Raw genomic sequence first — 14700 nt, forward strand, 5'->3', positions numbered from 1 at the left:
GTTTAATATCAGTTTAATGTCTTTGTCAACGATAGCAAAAAATTTAGACTTTCCTGTCAATAATTCTTGGTCTAAAAGAACGAGATGGTGCGTTTTTGCAATAGTTTAAAAAAAAAATTATTTTTATTTACCTATTAAAATTAAACACAATTAGTAATTACTTACGTAAAAAATTTGGCCTTTCGCCAAAATCAATTATCACATAACCTCACTTTTTTGAAGACGCATCTTAGGCGAGCATTCATCCATCCATAATACTTAATTCCGTTTGACAAATTCAGTGTCATTGAAATGGATAATCTTCTCAATTTATTTCAATATGTTTAAATAAATCAGTAAACGGAATTATTACAAATTTGACAATTACTTCATTTTTATTCGTCTGTATTTGTTTTCTTACTGGAATATTTCCGCAAACTTTTTGATCTTCGATTTTCAACATTTTCTGTTCATTCTACATGTCTATAACTGACAAAGATAAATAAAATAATTGAATTTATTTCTCCTTTACTGTTTTCCAAAAAATAAACAATTTTTAATTAATAAGAATTAAAGAAACTGAAATTTTATATGAAAGAATTAAGAATATATCTGTATCGTCTGTAATATTATGAAAAAATATATTTTAGTTGCAGCGCCATCTGTTACAAATGGGACAAACACTTTTCTAGTACCGACTGGCCGGCATCAACCACTTATCAACTGTTTCAGACTACATAAACCGATGGTAATAAACTTTCGACAGCAGCGCCGTTTCGAATGATAAAACAGTGCCACTCCAGACCTCGTGCGTGTCTTGTTAGACATAACCTCAAAAATAATTGAAAATAATTGTCAGTTCGAGAAAACTACATGCAAGTTTAATAAGTTTTTTATTAAGTAAAGTTAATAAATATTTCACTTTTAAAATGATAAGACGACAAGCTCGTCTCCGTCGGGAGTATCTATACAGAAAATCCATTGAAGGAAAATTAAAAACAATACAGGAGAAAAAGGACAAGCTAAAGAAGAGCTTGGAAGAAAATGTACCGATTCATCCTGATCTAAGAAAAACTGCTCTTCATTTACAAAGAAAAGCAGAATGGGAGGATGCAGGACCGGAACTTGCCATGGCAATGGGCACAGAAATGGGAGGTGCCCTGGGCGACAGTAAGGATGACGAATATCGATGGGCAGGTGTCGAGGATCCAAAAATTGTGATCACAACCTCTCGGGATCCAAGTGCACGATTGAAAATGTTTGTAAAGGAACTTCGTCTCATTTTTCCCAATGCACAGCGAATGAATCGAGGTAATTATGAAATGAAGAAATTAATTCATGCCTGCCGGGCAAATGATGTCACTGACTTTATTATCGTTCATGAACATCGAGGTGTACCGGACACACTTATTATTTGTCATCTTCCTCATGGCCCAACCGCATATTTCACGATGTCGGGAGTTGTGATGAGACACGACATCCCCGATATTGGAACAATGTCCGAGGAATATCCACATTTAGTATTTCATAATTTTAAAACAAAACTCGGCATGAGAACAATGGATATTTTAAAGTATCTGTTTCCTGTGCCAAAGAAAGAGAGCAAGAGAGTCATGACTTTTGCTAATCACGATGATTATATTTTTTTCCGACATCACACATATCGGGAGGAAAAAGGAAAGAACGTTGAGATGACTGAAGTGGGACCGAGATTTTTATTAAAACTTTACGACATTAAATTGGGCACCCTGGACTCGATTGCAGCGGCTGATACTGAATGGGCTTTGAGGCCATACATGAACACATCTCACAAAAGAAGATTTTTGTCTGATGAAGATGGTTGGAATCAAAAGGACGATCAATAAATTATTGGTAAATTTAATTTTTCTTTTCATAAATACTTTGTTTTTTTTAATATTTAATGGTTTAAATGTTTTTAAAACAATTACTTTCTATTATCTTCTATATTTATAGAAATTTATTACAAATATTTCATGAATAGTTTTAAATTTTCATTTTAATTTCAATTATTCCAGGCCTTGGATTGTATGACTTTTACCACTTTCTTCAACTATTTTTCAAAAATGCAAATTTTTTCGACTGATTTTAAAAAGATGCGACTTTTTTTTACATTTTTACAAAAATTTTAATAAAATACGACTTTTTTATAGTATACAATGCAGCTCTTCCAAATTTAATTACATAGGTACTTAACAAATTTTTAACTATAATTCTTCGCTAAATTGATTATTTTCAATAATATAAATAAAATTTTTCAAAAATTTAATTATCTGAAAATATTCATCAATTAAATATTTTAAAAAATTCAATAATTATTTCTAATTTCAAAAAAAAGACAATTTCAGCAAATAAAATTATAAAAAATTTCAATTAAATATCACATGTAATTTATTTGTTTACAAAAATCTAAACTTAATAATTTAATGATTAATAATAATTTCAACGAATAATTTCCATCAAGTTTTTTAAAAAATTAATTATTTAAAACATATTTTAATTAAAAATTCTGTAAAATTTAATTACCTATTCACAGAAATTGAAAAAATTTTCAGCAATTAAAATTTTTAAAAATTTCAATTTAAAATCTTTTGAAATTGAATTGCTTGTAAAAATTTTAATTTAAAACCTTCTAAAATTTTCAAAATAAAACTTTCTGAAATTTAATTATTTCTTCAAATTTTAATTAACACCCTTCTAAAAGTCAATTATTTTAAAAGAATTTTATTTTAAGTAAATTATTAAATTGTTGTCAACCAATAATTTTTATCAATTTCTTCGAATATTGAATTATTTAAAACATTTTCAATTACATTTTCAATAAAATTTAATTATTGTCTGAAATTTAAAAATATCTTGAAAAATTAAAATTTTCGAAAACTTAAAATCTTTTGAAATTTAATTATTTCTAATAACTACAACTGTATCTCTTCCATAATACTATTATTTTTTATTTTTTTAAATTTAATTATTTAAAGAAGTTTCAAATTAAAACTTTTAAAATTTCAATTGTTGTCAGAAATTAAAAAACAAATTACAGCAACTCAAATTTGCAAAAATTTATTTTAATTTAAAATCTTTTAAAATTTAATTATTTAAAAAAATGTCAATTAAAAACTCTTTAAAACTTAATTATAGTCCGAAATTTTTTTATTTGTTAAAACTAAAAACTGTGACAAAATTTTGAATTTTGAATCTGTCTTACTGAATTATAAAAATCTTGAAAATTTTGTTTTAGTTCGATTTTGATATATTCAAAATAAATTTTCTTGATATTATTCCTATAGAATAATTCTTATCAAGAAATTAATAAAATTAATTTAATATTTAATAACAACAGTTAATTGAAATAAAATATTTAGTAAATAATTAAAATTAAGAATAAAAAGTAGACTTTTTCGACTATTCTTGGAATGTAGATTGAGTAAGACAACTTCTTTTGCGCCTTATAGTCGATCCGAGGCCTTTTATTCTATTATCAATAATTTTTATTTTTGTTTATATTTTCTCTATATTTAATAATTAAATAGGTATTATTTTCAAAATATTTTAAAAAATCCCTTTTTTATAGTTAATTAATACAAATAAAAATCATGTTTCAGCAATATTTATTCTGAAGAAGATGATTGACAGCTTAAGGAAGCTGATTTTACATATGTAAATAATATAACAGTATGTACATTTAATAAACGAACTTTGTAAGTTTTATTATCATCAACAAATTTTTATAAATTTTCATATTTTTATAAAAAATGAAATTGTAATTTGCTAAAAAATTAAATACTTTATTAAATAAATACATAAATAGGCTTAAAGAAAACTAAGTTTTAATTTATTGAAAATACCTATATAATTCATAATTTTGAAATTTTAATTTAAAAGAAAAAAAAAAAATTTTCATTGTGAAATGATACAAACATTTATCTGAAACTGACCAATAAATATTTTTTTGATACAAAATTTTTCGCTCATACACAAAAGTCTTACAAATCGTGTTTTGTTATTATAAATATTTTTATACTGTCATATCTACATACCTTGAGGAATTTTAGTGATATGACATGAAATCAATAGTCTCTTACATTGCAGAGAGTACATTTTTTCACTCTTCAGTGAAACTTTTTATTTTATTCTTATTACTTAGGGAGTTTTCATAAAATTTTTTAAAATTTTTATGAGTAGATCGGGTCTGATTTATATAACAAATTTTTTTTCTTATAATTTTTTATTGAAAAATAAGCGCTAAATTAAATAAAAACGTTGTAAATAATTTTGAAGTACCGAAGACGATGCGAGACCCGAATATTACCTACGGTATCGTGACGTCATATCGGTATAAATAAAACACTGTTGTCATGAGTTTTTTATGTAAAAACAAAGATTATTTTGGAAATCGTATTCGACATGCATGGCAATAAATATAAAATATCTCAGAAGACATAAAATAAATATGTAACAGGAATAAAATTAAAAATTTTATTTTTTAACCAGCTAACTGAGAAAAGAACTGTGTTAAATAAAAAAGTTTTTTCTCAACTAAACAAAATGTGCATTGAAATAAAATATTTATTTATTCTTGTAGTAATTATCAACACTTTTATAAATAATCAAGGAGAGGTTTGTATTTTTATTGCTGAAATATCTAAAACTATGAATAAATTAAAATAATTATACAATTGATTTGAAAATCACTAAAAACAAAGTTATATATTTTTGCAGATAACTCAGTCTGAATTGGATAAAATTGCCATTGAAAACTTTCGAAATTATCTTCGAATTCCATCCGTTCAACCAAATATTAATTATGGTATGTGTCTTAATATATTTTAATGAAATTAAATTATTAACTTAACTTAATTATTAACATTTTTTTGTAGGTATTACTATTTATGTAATTAATTTTAAAATTTATTGAAATTCTCTTATACTTTCATTACAGAAAAATGTTTAAATTTCATAAAAAGTCAAGCCAAGTCCTTAGGACTTCCTGTAAAAATTATTGAAGTTAGTCCTAAAAAACCTGTTGCAATAATTACGTGGGAAGGAACGGAACCTGAGAAATCGTCAATTATGCTCAATGGACATATGGATGTGGTACCAGTTGTTGAAGTATGTATTCCACGGGACTTTTATTCAAAAATTATTTTTAATTCAGATACAGTGCAACCTCGATTATCCCAACTAACTTAGACAGGACCGGGTTCGGATAAACGAAAATTCGGATAATAGAAATTTCAAATGTTTTTATATATAATTAAAGTAAAACAATGTCACAGTTAAACTATAATATATACTGAAAGAAAATTTATTTGATTCAAATACTTGATTACTTAAGTATCATCAAATAAATATTTACTTCAACTAAATAATTTTTATTTGAATTAAATAAATTTGTATTTTTGAACCAATAATTTCTGTATTTGAAACAAATACCGCATTTAATTGATTCAAATAATAATTATTTGTTACAAATAAATATTTATATTAAATTAAATATATATATACATATATTAAATAATAATTAAGATATAAATACATTAATAAAATGAAAAGACAAAAAAAAGTTCGGATAAAATGTTTTACGGTTCGGATAGCAGAAGGTACGGATAACAGGGGTTCGGATAATCGAGGTTCCACTGTACATTTTAATTTTTTTAGATTTTTCTTTAACATTATTTAAATTAAAAGTAAAACAAAGATATAAATTTTACGCTATTAAACACTTCAACCATAATCCATTAACAAATTAATATGTTTGCGAAAAACAGTATATCACGACATTAATTAGGATTAATATTAATATTTAAAAATTAATTTTTAATTAATTAATTTGTTACGTTACAAATTAGAAATAAAATTTAGAATAAAATTCCATGTTCTTAAACAATAATTGATAAATAATTTTACTTAATTGTTTTAATGAATTTTTAGAGTGAATGGAAATATCCACCGTTTAATGCTACAATGGATGAAAATGGAAATATTTATGCGCGCGGTGCTCAAGATATGAAAAGTACCAGTATTCAATATCTCGAAGCTATTCGACAACTGAAACTAAATAATGTGAGATTGAATAGAACAATTCATGTTACTTTTGTACCAGATGAAGAATTCGGCGATCCTGGTATGGAGTATTTTGTAAAAAGTCCAGAATTTCAGAGTATGAATGTCGGATTTGCATTAGATGAGGGTCTAGCTAACGAAAACAGTCAATTTTCATTATATTATGGAGAAAGAACTATTTTGCAAATATGGGTCAATTGTCCTGGTGAAGCGGGACATGCCTCGATTTTAGCGAACGACACTGCAGCTGAAAAGCTCAGAATTGTCATTGATCGTTTTATGGATTTTAGAACTTCAGAAAAATTGAAGTTGAATGATCCAAATGTTGATCCTGGCGATGTCACATCTGTCAATTTGTCGAGACTCAAAGTATTTATCTCAATTCTTATTATTATTATTTTATTCTTCTGAGATAAACTATTGTTTTTTTAAAAATAAATTTCAACTTGTCATTCTTTATACTTCAGGGAGGAATTCAAGATAACGTACTCCCACAAGAACTTTCTGCAATGTTCGATATTCGAGTTACTCCGAGTAGAAATTTAACAGAGTTTGAAAAATTAATTGAATCATGGCTTAAAGAAGCCGGAGAGGGAGTTAATTATACAACAATTTATAGAGGTACTCCAGTGCAAAGTACTAAATTGGATAACAATAATATTTTTTGGATAGCATTTCAAAAAGCAGCTTCTGAACTCAATATGAAGTATGTTACTCGTATTTTCCAAGGAGCAACAGATATACGATATTTGCGAGAAGTAAGATTTTATTATATAATAATAATAATAATAATAAGAAAATTACAAAAACAAAATTTTAATTAGAAAAACTTGCTTCTTTCTAATAATTTGAGTTACAATTTTTGAACGTGCACAAGCAACTCCATCAATTTCAAAATTCATTTTATGATATTAATCAAAAATAGCATGTTCTATTAACATAAGATACTATTAATTACGAGAAATATAAATCAATTTATTCTGCACAAAGAAATGATGGAATTGTTATAAAATTATTTTATTTTAAGATTATAATTGAATTAAAAAATTTTTTTAAGCATAACTTTTTTAAGTAAAAAAAAATTTTCAAAATGGAGCAAAATATCTTTGTCAAATTTTAATAGCTATAAATTATTATTACTAGTAAAAATATATCTGAAAAACATTAAAGTTTTTAGAGCTTTCAGAAAAAAATGTGAAGTTTTTTCAACGAAAAAATTACCAATTTTATTTATAATTAAAATAAAATAATTTTATAATTTATATTCCATCATTTCTTGGTGCAAAATAAATTGATTTATGTTTCTTATAATTAACAATCTCTTATGTTAAATAGTTTTTGGATAATAGTTTTCAATGTAAAATTTAAGTTTACGAACTCAGATATTCATCAAGTTTCACATATATTAAAAAATTTTTTATAAATATATACAAGAAATTTTTTTTTCAAATTTTGTAAAAGTATTTTTAAGTGGTGGAAAATATATGATAAAAAGTGAAATTTCCAGAAATACTATAATCTTTAATAAACTTTTATGAAATTTACAATATAGTTATATTAAAATTTGGTAAAATGTATTTATTACTAAATGAGACTAAATTTTATTAAATCCTGTATTATGTTTATAAAAGTTTTTAAAAAGTTTAGAATTTCTTATAATGAAAATTATAATTTTTAGCATATTTTCCACGACTTGAAAATACTTTTATAAAATTTGATATTTATTTTCTTTCGGTGTATAAATATATAGGTATAGCAGCAATTATTAAAAATTTTATTAATAAAATTTTGACTTCAATAATAATTATTTCTATTTAATTTTTTAGCTTGGAATTCCAGCATTAGGATTTTCTACAATGATTAATACACCAATTCTTCTTCATGCTTCAAACGAATACTTAAACAAAGACATATTTCTTAATGGAATTGGAATTTACATGAAAATTATTTCGGCTATTGCAAATGCTTAAATACATAAACGATTTTCTATATTATTCCTTTATTCAGAATATTTACTATAACTAATCCGGATAAAATAATAAAATGTAGTCATAAATTGATAACATTAAGTAAATTCATAAAATATTAATAATAAACTAGTTAAAATATAGCGCGCGTGCAGTTTCTACGTCGTGGAGTAATAAATTAATAATATATTTCTAATTTTCACATTATCATTAATTTAAACAGAGAAAAATCAGTTTGATGTTATATTAATAGTGATTTTTTAGCTGAGGCAGCTCATAATTAGCTAATAGCAAAATAATTTAGCTAAGTCAATTTTTAAATTTAATAAACTTGTAAAACTATTATTTCGATTGTTAACGGTAACAACAATGAAAACCCCAAAAAAATTCCACCGAAAAAGTAATGATGATAAGAAAGACATAAATTAAAACCAACATGTGACAATTGGATATGTAAATATTGATAAACCAATTTTCGTATCGCCAACATAAAAAACATTTTGAAAAATATAAAACAAAAAAAGTTTTGTTAATGTTTTGAAATTTCAACTTAAATTGAAAATTGGAAGCAAATTGACAAATTTTTAAAAATATAAGCAATTTATTTTCATATAAAAAAAAATTTGTTGTTTCTCTAATATGAAAAGTTTACAGTTTAAAAATATTATAATAATAATTAATAATAAAAATAAATTAATAAATAAATTTATAAATAGTATATTATTATTTATTCATAGTCCCCACCTTTCGGTTTCGGACGAACTTCCGGTTTACATCTTTCATATTCTTATATTACATCAAAATAATTGCACAAAACTTAAATTTAAAACTTAAATTAAATCAAAATGTGAGTAAACTATAAACTAAACTATAAATAAGTCTTAATTCTCTTTTAATTTATAAATAGTATATAATAAATAATAATGAAAAAAATAATAATTATATTATCTGTAATAATCATTATATAAAAAATATAAAATATTATTAATATATAATTTATAATAAATTATTTATTTATATAAAAGTTATATTATATAATTGAAACTTATTTTTCTATAAATAGCAAGTAGGATAGTAGCAAGAAGTATATATTACTTAATTTCAAGTTTAGCGTGGACAGACGGAATGAATGAATGAATACGGATATTATTATATGTAATAATAAAATAAAAAAAAATAATATTAAATTTTAATTTTCTAATCTCTGTGAATATTAATAAAGCGTACTGAAATTTGGCGCTGATAAAGGCAATTCTGTCCACAAATTCACAACGGACAAAACTACTTTACCTTGCATGAAGAATCGATCGGTAAAATGTGAAATGTCGACAAAAAAGCTTTCTTTTTTATCGAACTAACCCCATCGTCATTGACGTGAATTTACCGGATTCTTTTCACTGCGATTTGCTGGATTTGCGTTTGTTACTTTGATCCGTGTGTGTGTGTGTGTTGTATGTGGTTGTACCCGAGGTGTGGTATTTGCGGTGGTTAACGAACGTCTCGTCAAAGATAAGAACAAATTAAAAAGGGCGAGCCGCTGCGTTAAATAAAACATCATGCCTCTTGGACATCTCCCCGCGTGTGTAATAGATGTAGGCACAGGGTAAGTGATTTTGTATTGTTTCTAAATTTCCATTTTCAATGAGCACAGTTAGGCTAGGAAATGATGATTAACCCTGAAACAACTCCACTCTTGTGTCAGTGACAAAGTGTATCATCATCCGGCTTGATTATAAACTTCCGATCTAAGATTAAATATACTTTCTTTTAAAACGAATTTCGTTTCTTGTTTAGTGTTAAAAAAAAAAACTTATTTCTGTTTTTATATTGATAGGTCGATTAATTTACTTACACTATTTCACTTTTTGACATGCCATACCGAGCCTACTTTTTCAATACATTGTTTTCCATAACAAATGTTACTATTTTTGTTTTTAAATGTATAATTTTTTAATTATACCACAAAAACATCTACAGTTATAGGAAGGCTGGTATTAAAATTTACAAAATTATCTTTGAAATTTGCGATCAGTTCATTATTTGAGGTTATGCTGGATGCTATTATAATATGTTTCATTGTTTAATTAATTAAATCATTTATTTAAAGTTTTATTTTTAAACGAGATTTTTTTTAATAGCTTGGATAAAATTACTAGATTTGTTTTGATTAAGTTTGGAATATTTTTGGAGTAGTCTTTTGTCTCGTCATGGGAGCTTCAAAGTGTATCTTTATATAAAAAACAAAAGAAATGTACAGTAGTACAGTTTAGAAATGTAACTTATTTTGTTTCCAAACAAAACCAAAAAAATTTTACTATAAAAACCAATACATTTTTGTAAATAACATTATTAAATAGAATTTTGTTTTAAAAAATATATTTAAGTACTAAATTGTTAAATAATACGTTATTATATATAAACATTAAATTATTCACATTTAATTTATCTATTAATAAACGATTAAAAAATTTTATTGGAAAAGCAATTGCTTGGAAACTAGTTCTTCCTTTTACTTTTACTAGATATTTATAGAAAATATTCAATAAATAAACTTTCTGATAAATATGTTTCTTGTATGATTATGTCAATAACACATAAATTTAGAAACTACAAACTATTTTAAAATAAAGTAAACAATTGGTTTATTTTTATTAAATAAAGTAATTTACAAAAATTTGTATTATATTGATAGTGTAATTATAACTTTACTATTGATAATAATCTCGTGGACTAATAGTTTTTATAACTTGTAAATAGGCGAATGTAATAATAAATTTAAAAAATGGTTTTAGGTACACAAAGTTAGGTTTCGCAACCAATAAAGAGCCTCAACTAGTAATACCCTCGGCTATAGCCATCAAAGAAACAGCAAAAGTTGGAGACAATAGTGCAAGGCGTGTTACAAAAGGAGTTGATGACCTCGATTTTTACATTGGCGATGAAGCCTTCGAAGCTACGGGATATGCTGTTAAAGTAAGCAAATTTAAATGTTTCTATTATTTTTATACTGTATCACACTTAAAATATTCCCTGAAAAGAGAAAGAGACAAATTTAGAAAAAAAAAAAAATGAAGATAATTATTTCGCCTATTTTAGTACCCAGTCAGGCATGGCCTCGTGGAGGATTGGGATCTTATGGAACGATTCCTTCAGCAGTGTATTTTCAAATACCTCAGGGCTGAGCCCGAAGATCATTATTTTCTACTGACTGAGCCTCCACTCAATACTCCGGAAAATCGAGAGTACACAGCCGAAATTATGTTCGAATCTTTTAATGTATCTGGACTGTACATAGCTGTGCAAGCAGTGCTTGCTTTAGCTGCTTCGTGGACAGCGAAAAATCTAGAAGACAGAAGTCTAACGGGCATTGTTGTCGACAGTGGTGACGGAGTTACTCACGTTATTCCAGTGGTAAATCAATCTATTTCATTGTTTTTTTTTTTACTACTTTAAATCGTTAATTTTACTATTCATCTGCTTCACAAAAAATAAAGGTTTTTTTTGGATGTTTAATTACATTACTTTGTGAAACAAATTTTTAATTTGTATTTGACATACTTTTGTCAGCAAGAAGTATAATTTCCAATTAAAAAGAAACAAATTTTCTTTAAAAAATTGTTGATCAAGAAACGTTGCAAAAAATTTTTTAAATTAAAATTATATTAATAATGTAAATTTTACAAACGTTAAATTTTTACTGAAAATAAGTTTCGCATGAATCCAATAATTTTTGAAAAATTCGTTCACTATTTGTAACACGCTCTGAAAAAAGGGACCTTAGAAGCTTAGAAGCATCCAAAATATTTAATAAAAACTGATTTTAATTTTACAAAAGTAAAAGGAAACTATTAGTTCTATTCAGAGCGCGTAAAATTTAAAAATTTTGTAATCTAATGTCAGATTCTACGAGCCTAGAAATTTCGGAGTAACAAGTTTCAGGCACCTTCCATCAATGTTTTTTTTTAATTTTCCGACATTCTGAATTTTGAAAAATCTGACTCCGAATTCCTAATCAGCGATCTCGAAAACCTCTAATTACCAAATTTGATGTAAATTCATCAATCTTTATAAAAATTTAAATCTTTAGTTAAGAAAACAAAAAAGCATAAAATAAATCTTTTTTTTACAGGCGGAGGGTTTCGTTATAGGAAGTTGTATAAAGCACATACCAATTGCTGGTAGAGATATTACGTACTTCATTCAAAGTCTTTTAAGAGAACGTGAGGTAGGAATTCCTCCCGAACAATCGTTAGAGACAGCCAAGACGATCAAAGAAAAATATTGTTATATTTGTCCCGATATTGCGAAGGAATTCGCAAAGTTCGACAGTGATCCTAGTAAATTCCAAAAGTTCGAAGGCGTCAATAATATTACAAAACAGCCCTTCGTCGTGGATGTCGGTTACGAAAGGTTTCTCGGACCAGAAATTTTCTTCCATCCAGAGGTGAGTTTATCAATTATTCAAGACAAAATATATTTATTATTATAAATTATTATTACTGATGTGCTTTTTCTTAAAATTCTTTATGATTTTACTTTCTTCATTATTTTTATTTATTGTCGATAGGGCTACAATCATTTAAATCAAAGGATAATTTATATTTAATATATTTTTCTCATTCAATTTTATAGGTCCTAAATTTTAAAATTCAACTTTTAATTTATTGTCGAATACTTTACTGACATTTAATTTAAAGTTAGTTATACCTTTTAAAAATAACAAATTTTTAAAACATAACTTTTTGAAGTAATTATTAAGAATATCTTTGCGTCAAAACTATCATAACCAGTTAATGGAATATATAAAAACGTATCGATTGATTTATTTGATAATTTTACTATAAATTATTACAAAGTATGTTACTTTCTAAATCTGAATTAATAAAAATTTTAACTAATCTGAATTAGTGACTCACTTTTTGTTTTCGAATTAGTAAAATTTAACTAATTAACAGTCAAAAAATATTATTTTACTATCGAATTATTAAAATTTAACTGATTCAAAAGTAAAAATTGGATCACTAATTGAAATTATTTAAAGTTTTTACTAATTCAAATTTAGGAAGTATTGAGGTTTCAAAAATCAAGAATTTTTTTTTTTAGATAATTTGAGTTAAAAATTTTTATACAAGTTCTAATATAATTTAAAGAAAATACATAATTATTCAAACTTTATTTCGGAATTATTGTGATTTTTTAAAAATCAACAATTTTAAAAAACCTGAATTGTTGGACAGTTTTAATTTTTAATTAAGAAATGATACTTTCTTTGAAAAAAATAAATATATTTCCTAATAGTTGTTTTAGTAAATGTATCGTATAAGTATTTATTAAAAAACAAATTATTTAAAAATTAACTTTTGAAAAATGTTACGTAAGTAAAAATAAATTTGATTTAAGTAAAAAAAATCCTGATTTTTATCAGCTCTGATTGTCGAGTCACTTTAAGTCAAATTAAAATATCTAAGAAATTTCTTTATCTTTGATATTAAACAAAAAATAATTATTGGAGAAATAAGAAAGATTTGTTTTTATAACATAAATAATTTAGGTCATAATTAACTGTTGTTACAATAATCGCTATTTTTTACAGTTTTCAAACCCAGATTTTACCACACCGCTCAATGAAATCGTCGATGATGTTATTCAAAATTGCCCCATTGACGTTAGGAGGCCTTTGTATAATAATATAGTCTTGTCAGGTGGATCGACAATGTTTAAAGACTTCGGCAGACGATTACAACGAGACATTAAGAGGACAGTGGACGCAAGATTAAAACTGAGTCAAAAACTCAGTGGTGGCCATATTACGGTAATTATTCAAACAAAATCAAATAAAAACTTGTTTTTTAAATTAAATTATCATTTTCACTTGAATTGAATTGAAAATTGAATTATTTAGTTCAAAATAAATTATTTTGCTCAGAACTACTAATTTTTGTTTGTTTTAAGATTTAATTTAAATAAAAATTAAGTTTTTTCAACAATTTGCTTGTCACGTCAAATTTTTCTAATGAAAATATTTGTTGTTTAGCCAAAACCAATAGAGGTTCGTGTATTGTCACATCATAAACAACGCTGTGCAGTTTGGTACGGAGGTGCATTATTAGCTAGTGATCCCGAATTCTACCAAGTCTGTCACACTAAACAAGACTATCAAGAATATGGTCCAGGAATTTGCCGTTACAATCCAGCCTTCCGTAGTATGATATAAGGATTTTAAAAAATAGAATAACGCCAAAGGAGCGCGTTAGTTTGATCGAACGATGAAACTTAAACCGACGACCTACCTAAACGAATTTTTAATAAAATTTCGTTTGTTCTGCATTTCGTAAAACTACCGACCGTGTCCAGGAACGATCAAACGGGTCACTAAAATCGTGCAATTAATTCTTACGTAAACTGCCCAGAGTATTAGTGAACGTACAAGGAAGTCTTACATCTGATGCATGAAGATAAACTAACTGAAGATTTTAATCAAGTAACAAAAAAGAAAAAAAATGAAGCCTGCATTTAAAAGAGGGACTTTAGATAATCAAGGTATTATTATTAATTACTATGGCTACACGAATGACTAAAATGATTAAGTGAACTATGAAAACAATTGTATAGAATATGTACATACGAAGCGTGTGTTAAAAGAATCAACTTTTTAAAATAATATCTCTGTTTT

The 14700-nt window shown here is 25.4% G+C and overlaps 3 protein-coding genes across 3 annotated transcripts; all 3 read left to right on the forward strand.

Moving 5' to 3' along the window:
* Positions 1-774: 774 nt before the first annotated feature.
* Positions 775-3817, forward strand: LOC127288586 (U3 small nucleolar ribonucleoprotein protein IMP4). Its single transcript, XM_051316125.1, has 2 exons — positions 775-1851; positions 3600-3817. The coding sequence occupies exon 1, from the start codon at positions 909-911 to the stop codon at positions 1842-1844; it is 936 nt and encodes a 311-aa protein (XP_051172082.1). The 5' UTR covers positions 775-908; the 3' UTR covers positions 1845-1851; positions 3600-3817.
* A 338-nt stretch (positions 3818-4155) lies between these two features.
* On the forward strand, positions 4156-8745 carry LOC127288582 (aminoacylase-1A-like). Its single transcript, XM_051316120.1, has 6 exons — positions 4156-4614; positions 4717-4804; positions 4937-5106; positions 5929-6429; positions 6528-6818; positions 7887-8745. Exons 1-6 carry the CDS (start codon positions 4543-4545, stop codon positions 8028-8030), a joined length of 1266 nt encoding a protein of 421 aa, XP_051172077.1. The 5' UTR covers positions 4156-4542; the 3' UTR covers positions 8031-8745.
* A 690-nt stretch (positions 8746-9435) lies between these two features.
* On the forward strand, positions 9436-14688 carry LOC127288583 (actin-related protein 3). Its single transcript, XM_051316121.1, has 6 exons — positions 9436-9630; positions 10820-11000; positions 11124-11438; positions 12157-12471; positions 13621-13839; positions 14062-14688. Exons 1-6 carry the CDS (start codon positions 9584-9586, stop codon positions 14239-14241), a joined length of 1257 nt encoding a protein of 418 aa, XP_051172078.1. The 5' UTR covers positions 9436-9583; the 3' UTR covers positions 14242-14688.
* Positions 14689-14700: the final 12 nt, after the last annotated feature.

The sequence above is a fragment of the Leptopilina boulardi genome, unplaced genomic scaffold (assembly GCF_019393585.1).
Source record: "Leptopilina boulardi isolate dan_hultmark-lab unplaced genomic scaffold, ZJU_Lbou_2.1 LbouV2_392, whole genome shotgun sequence".
Classification (NCBI taxonomy): Eukaryota; Metazoa; Arthropoda; class Insecta; order Hymenoptera; family Figitidae; genus Leptopilina; species Leptopilina boulardi.

What these genes read in the sequence shown, in the direction of transcription:
- LOC127288586 (XM_051316125.1), top strand. Translation starts at nt 909, where the DNA reads ATGATAAGACGACAAGCTCGTCTCCGTCGGGAGTATCTATACAGAAAA.
- LOC127288582 (XM_051316120.1), top strand. Translation starts at nt 4,543, where the DNA reads ATGTGCATTGAAATAAAATATTTATTTATTCTTGTAGTAATTATCAAC. An exon ending in ATGTGGTACCAGTTGTTGAA is followed by an intron (nt 5,107 to 5,928) that starts GTATGTATTCCA and finishes ATGAATTTTTAG; the next exon opens with AGTGAATGGAAATATCCACC. An exon ending in ATATACGATATTTGCGAGAA is followed by an intron (nt 6,819 to 7,886) that starts GTAAGATTTTAT and finishes TTAATTTTTTAG; the next exon opens with CTTGGAATTCCAGCATTAGG.
- LOC127288583 (XM_051316121.1), top strand. Translation starts at nt 9,584, where the DNA reads ATGCCTCTTGGACATCTCCCCGCGTGTGTAATAGATGTAGGCACAGG. An exon ending in GTAATAGATGTAGGCACAGG is followed by an intron (nt 9,631 to 10,819) that starts GTAAGTGATTTT and finishes AAATGGTTTTAG; the next exon opens with GTACACAAAGTTAGGTTTCG. An exon ending in TCAGTGGTGGCCATATTACG is followed by an intron (nt 13,840 to 14,061) that starts GTAATTATTCAA and finishes TTTGTTGTTTAG; the next exon opens with CCAAAACCAATAGAGGTTCG.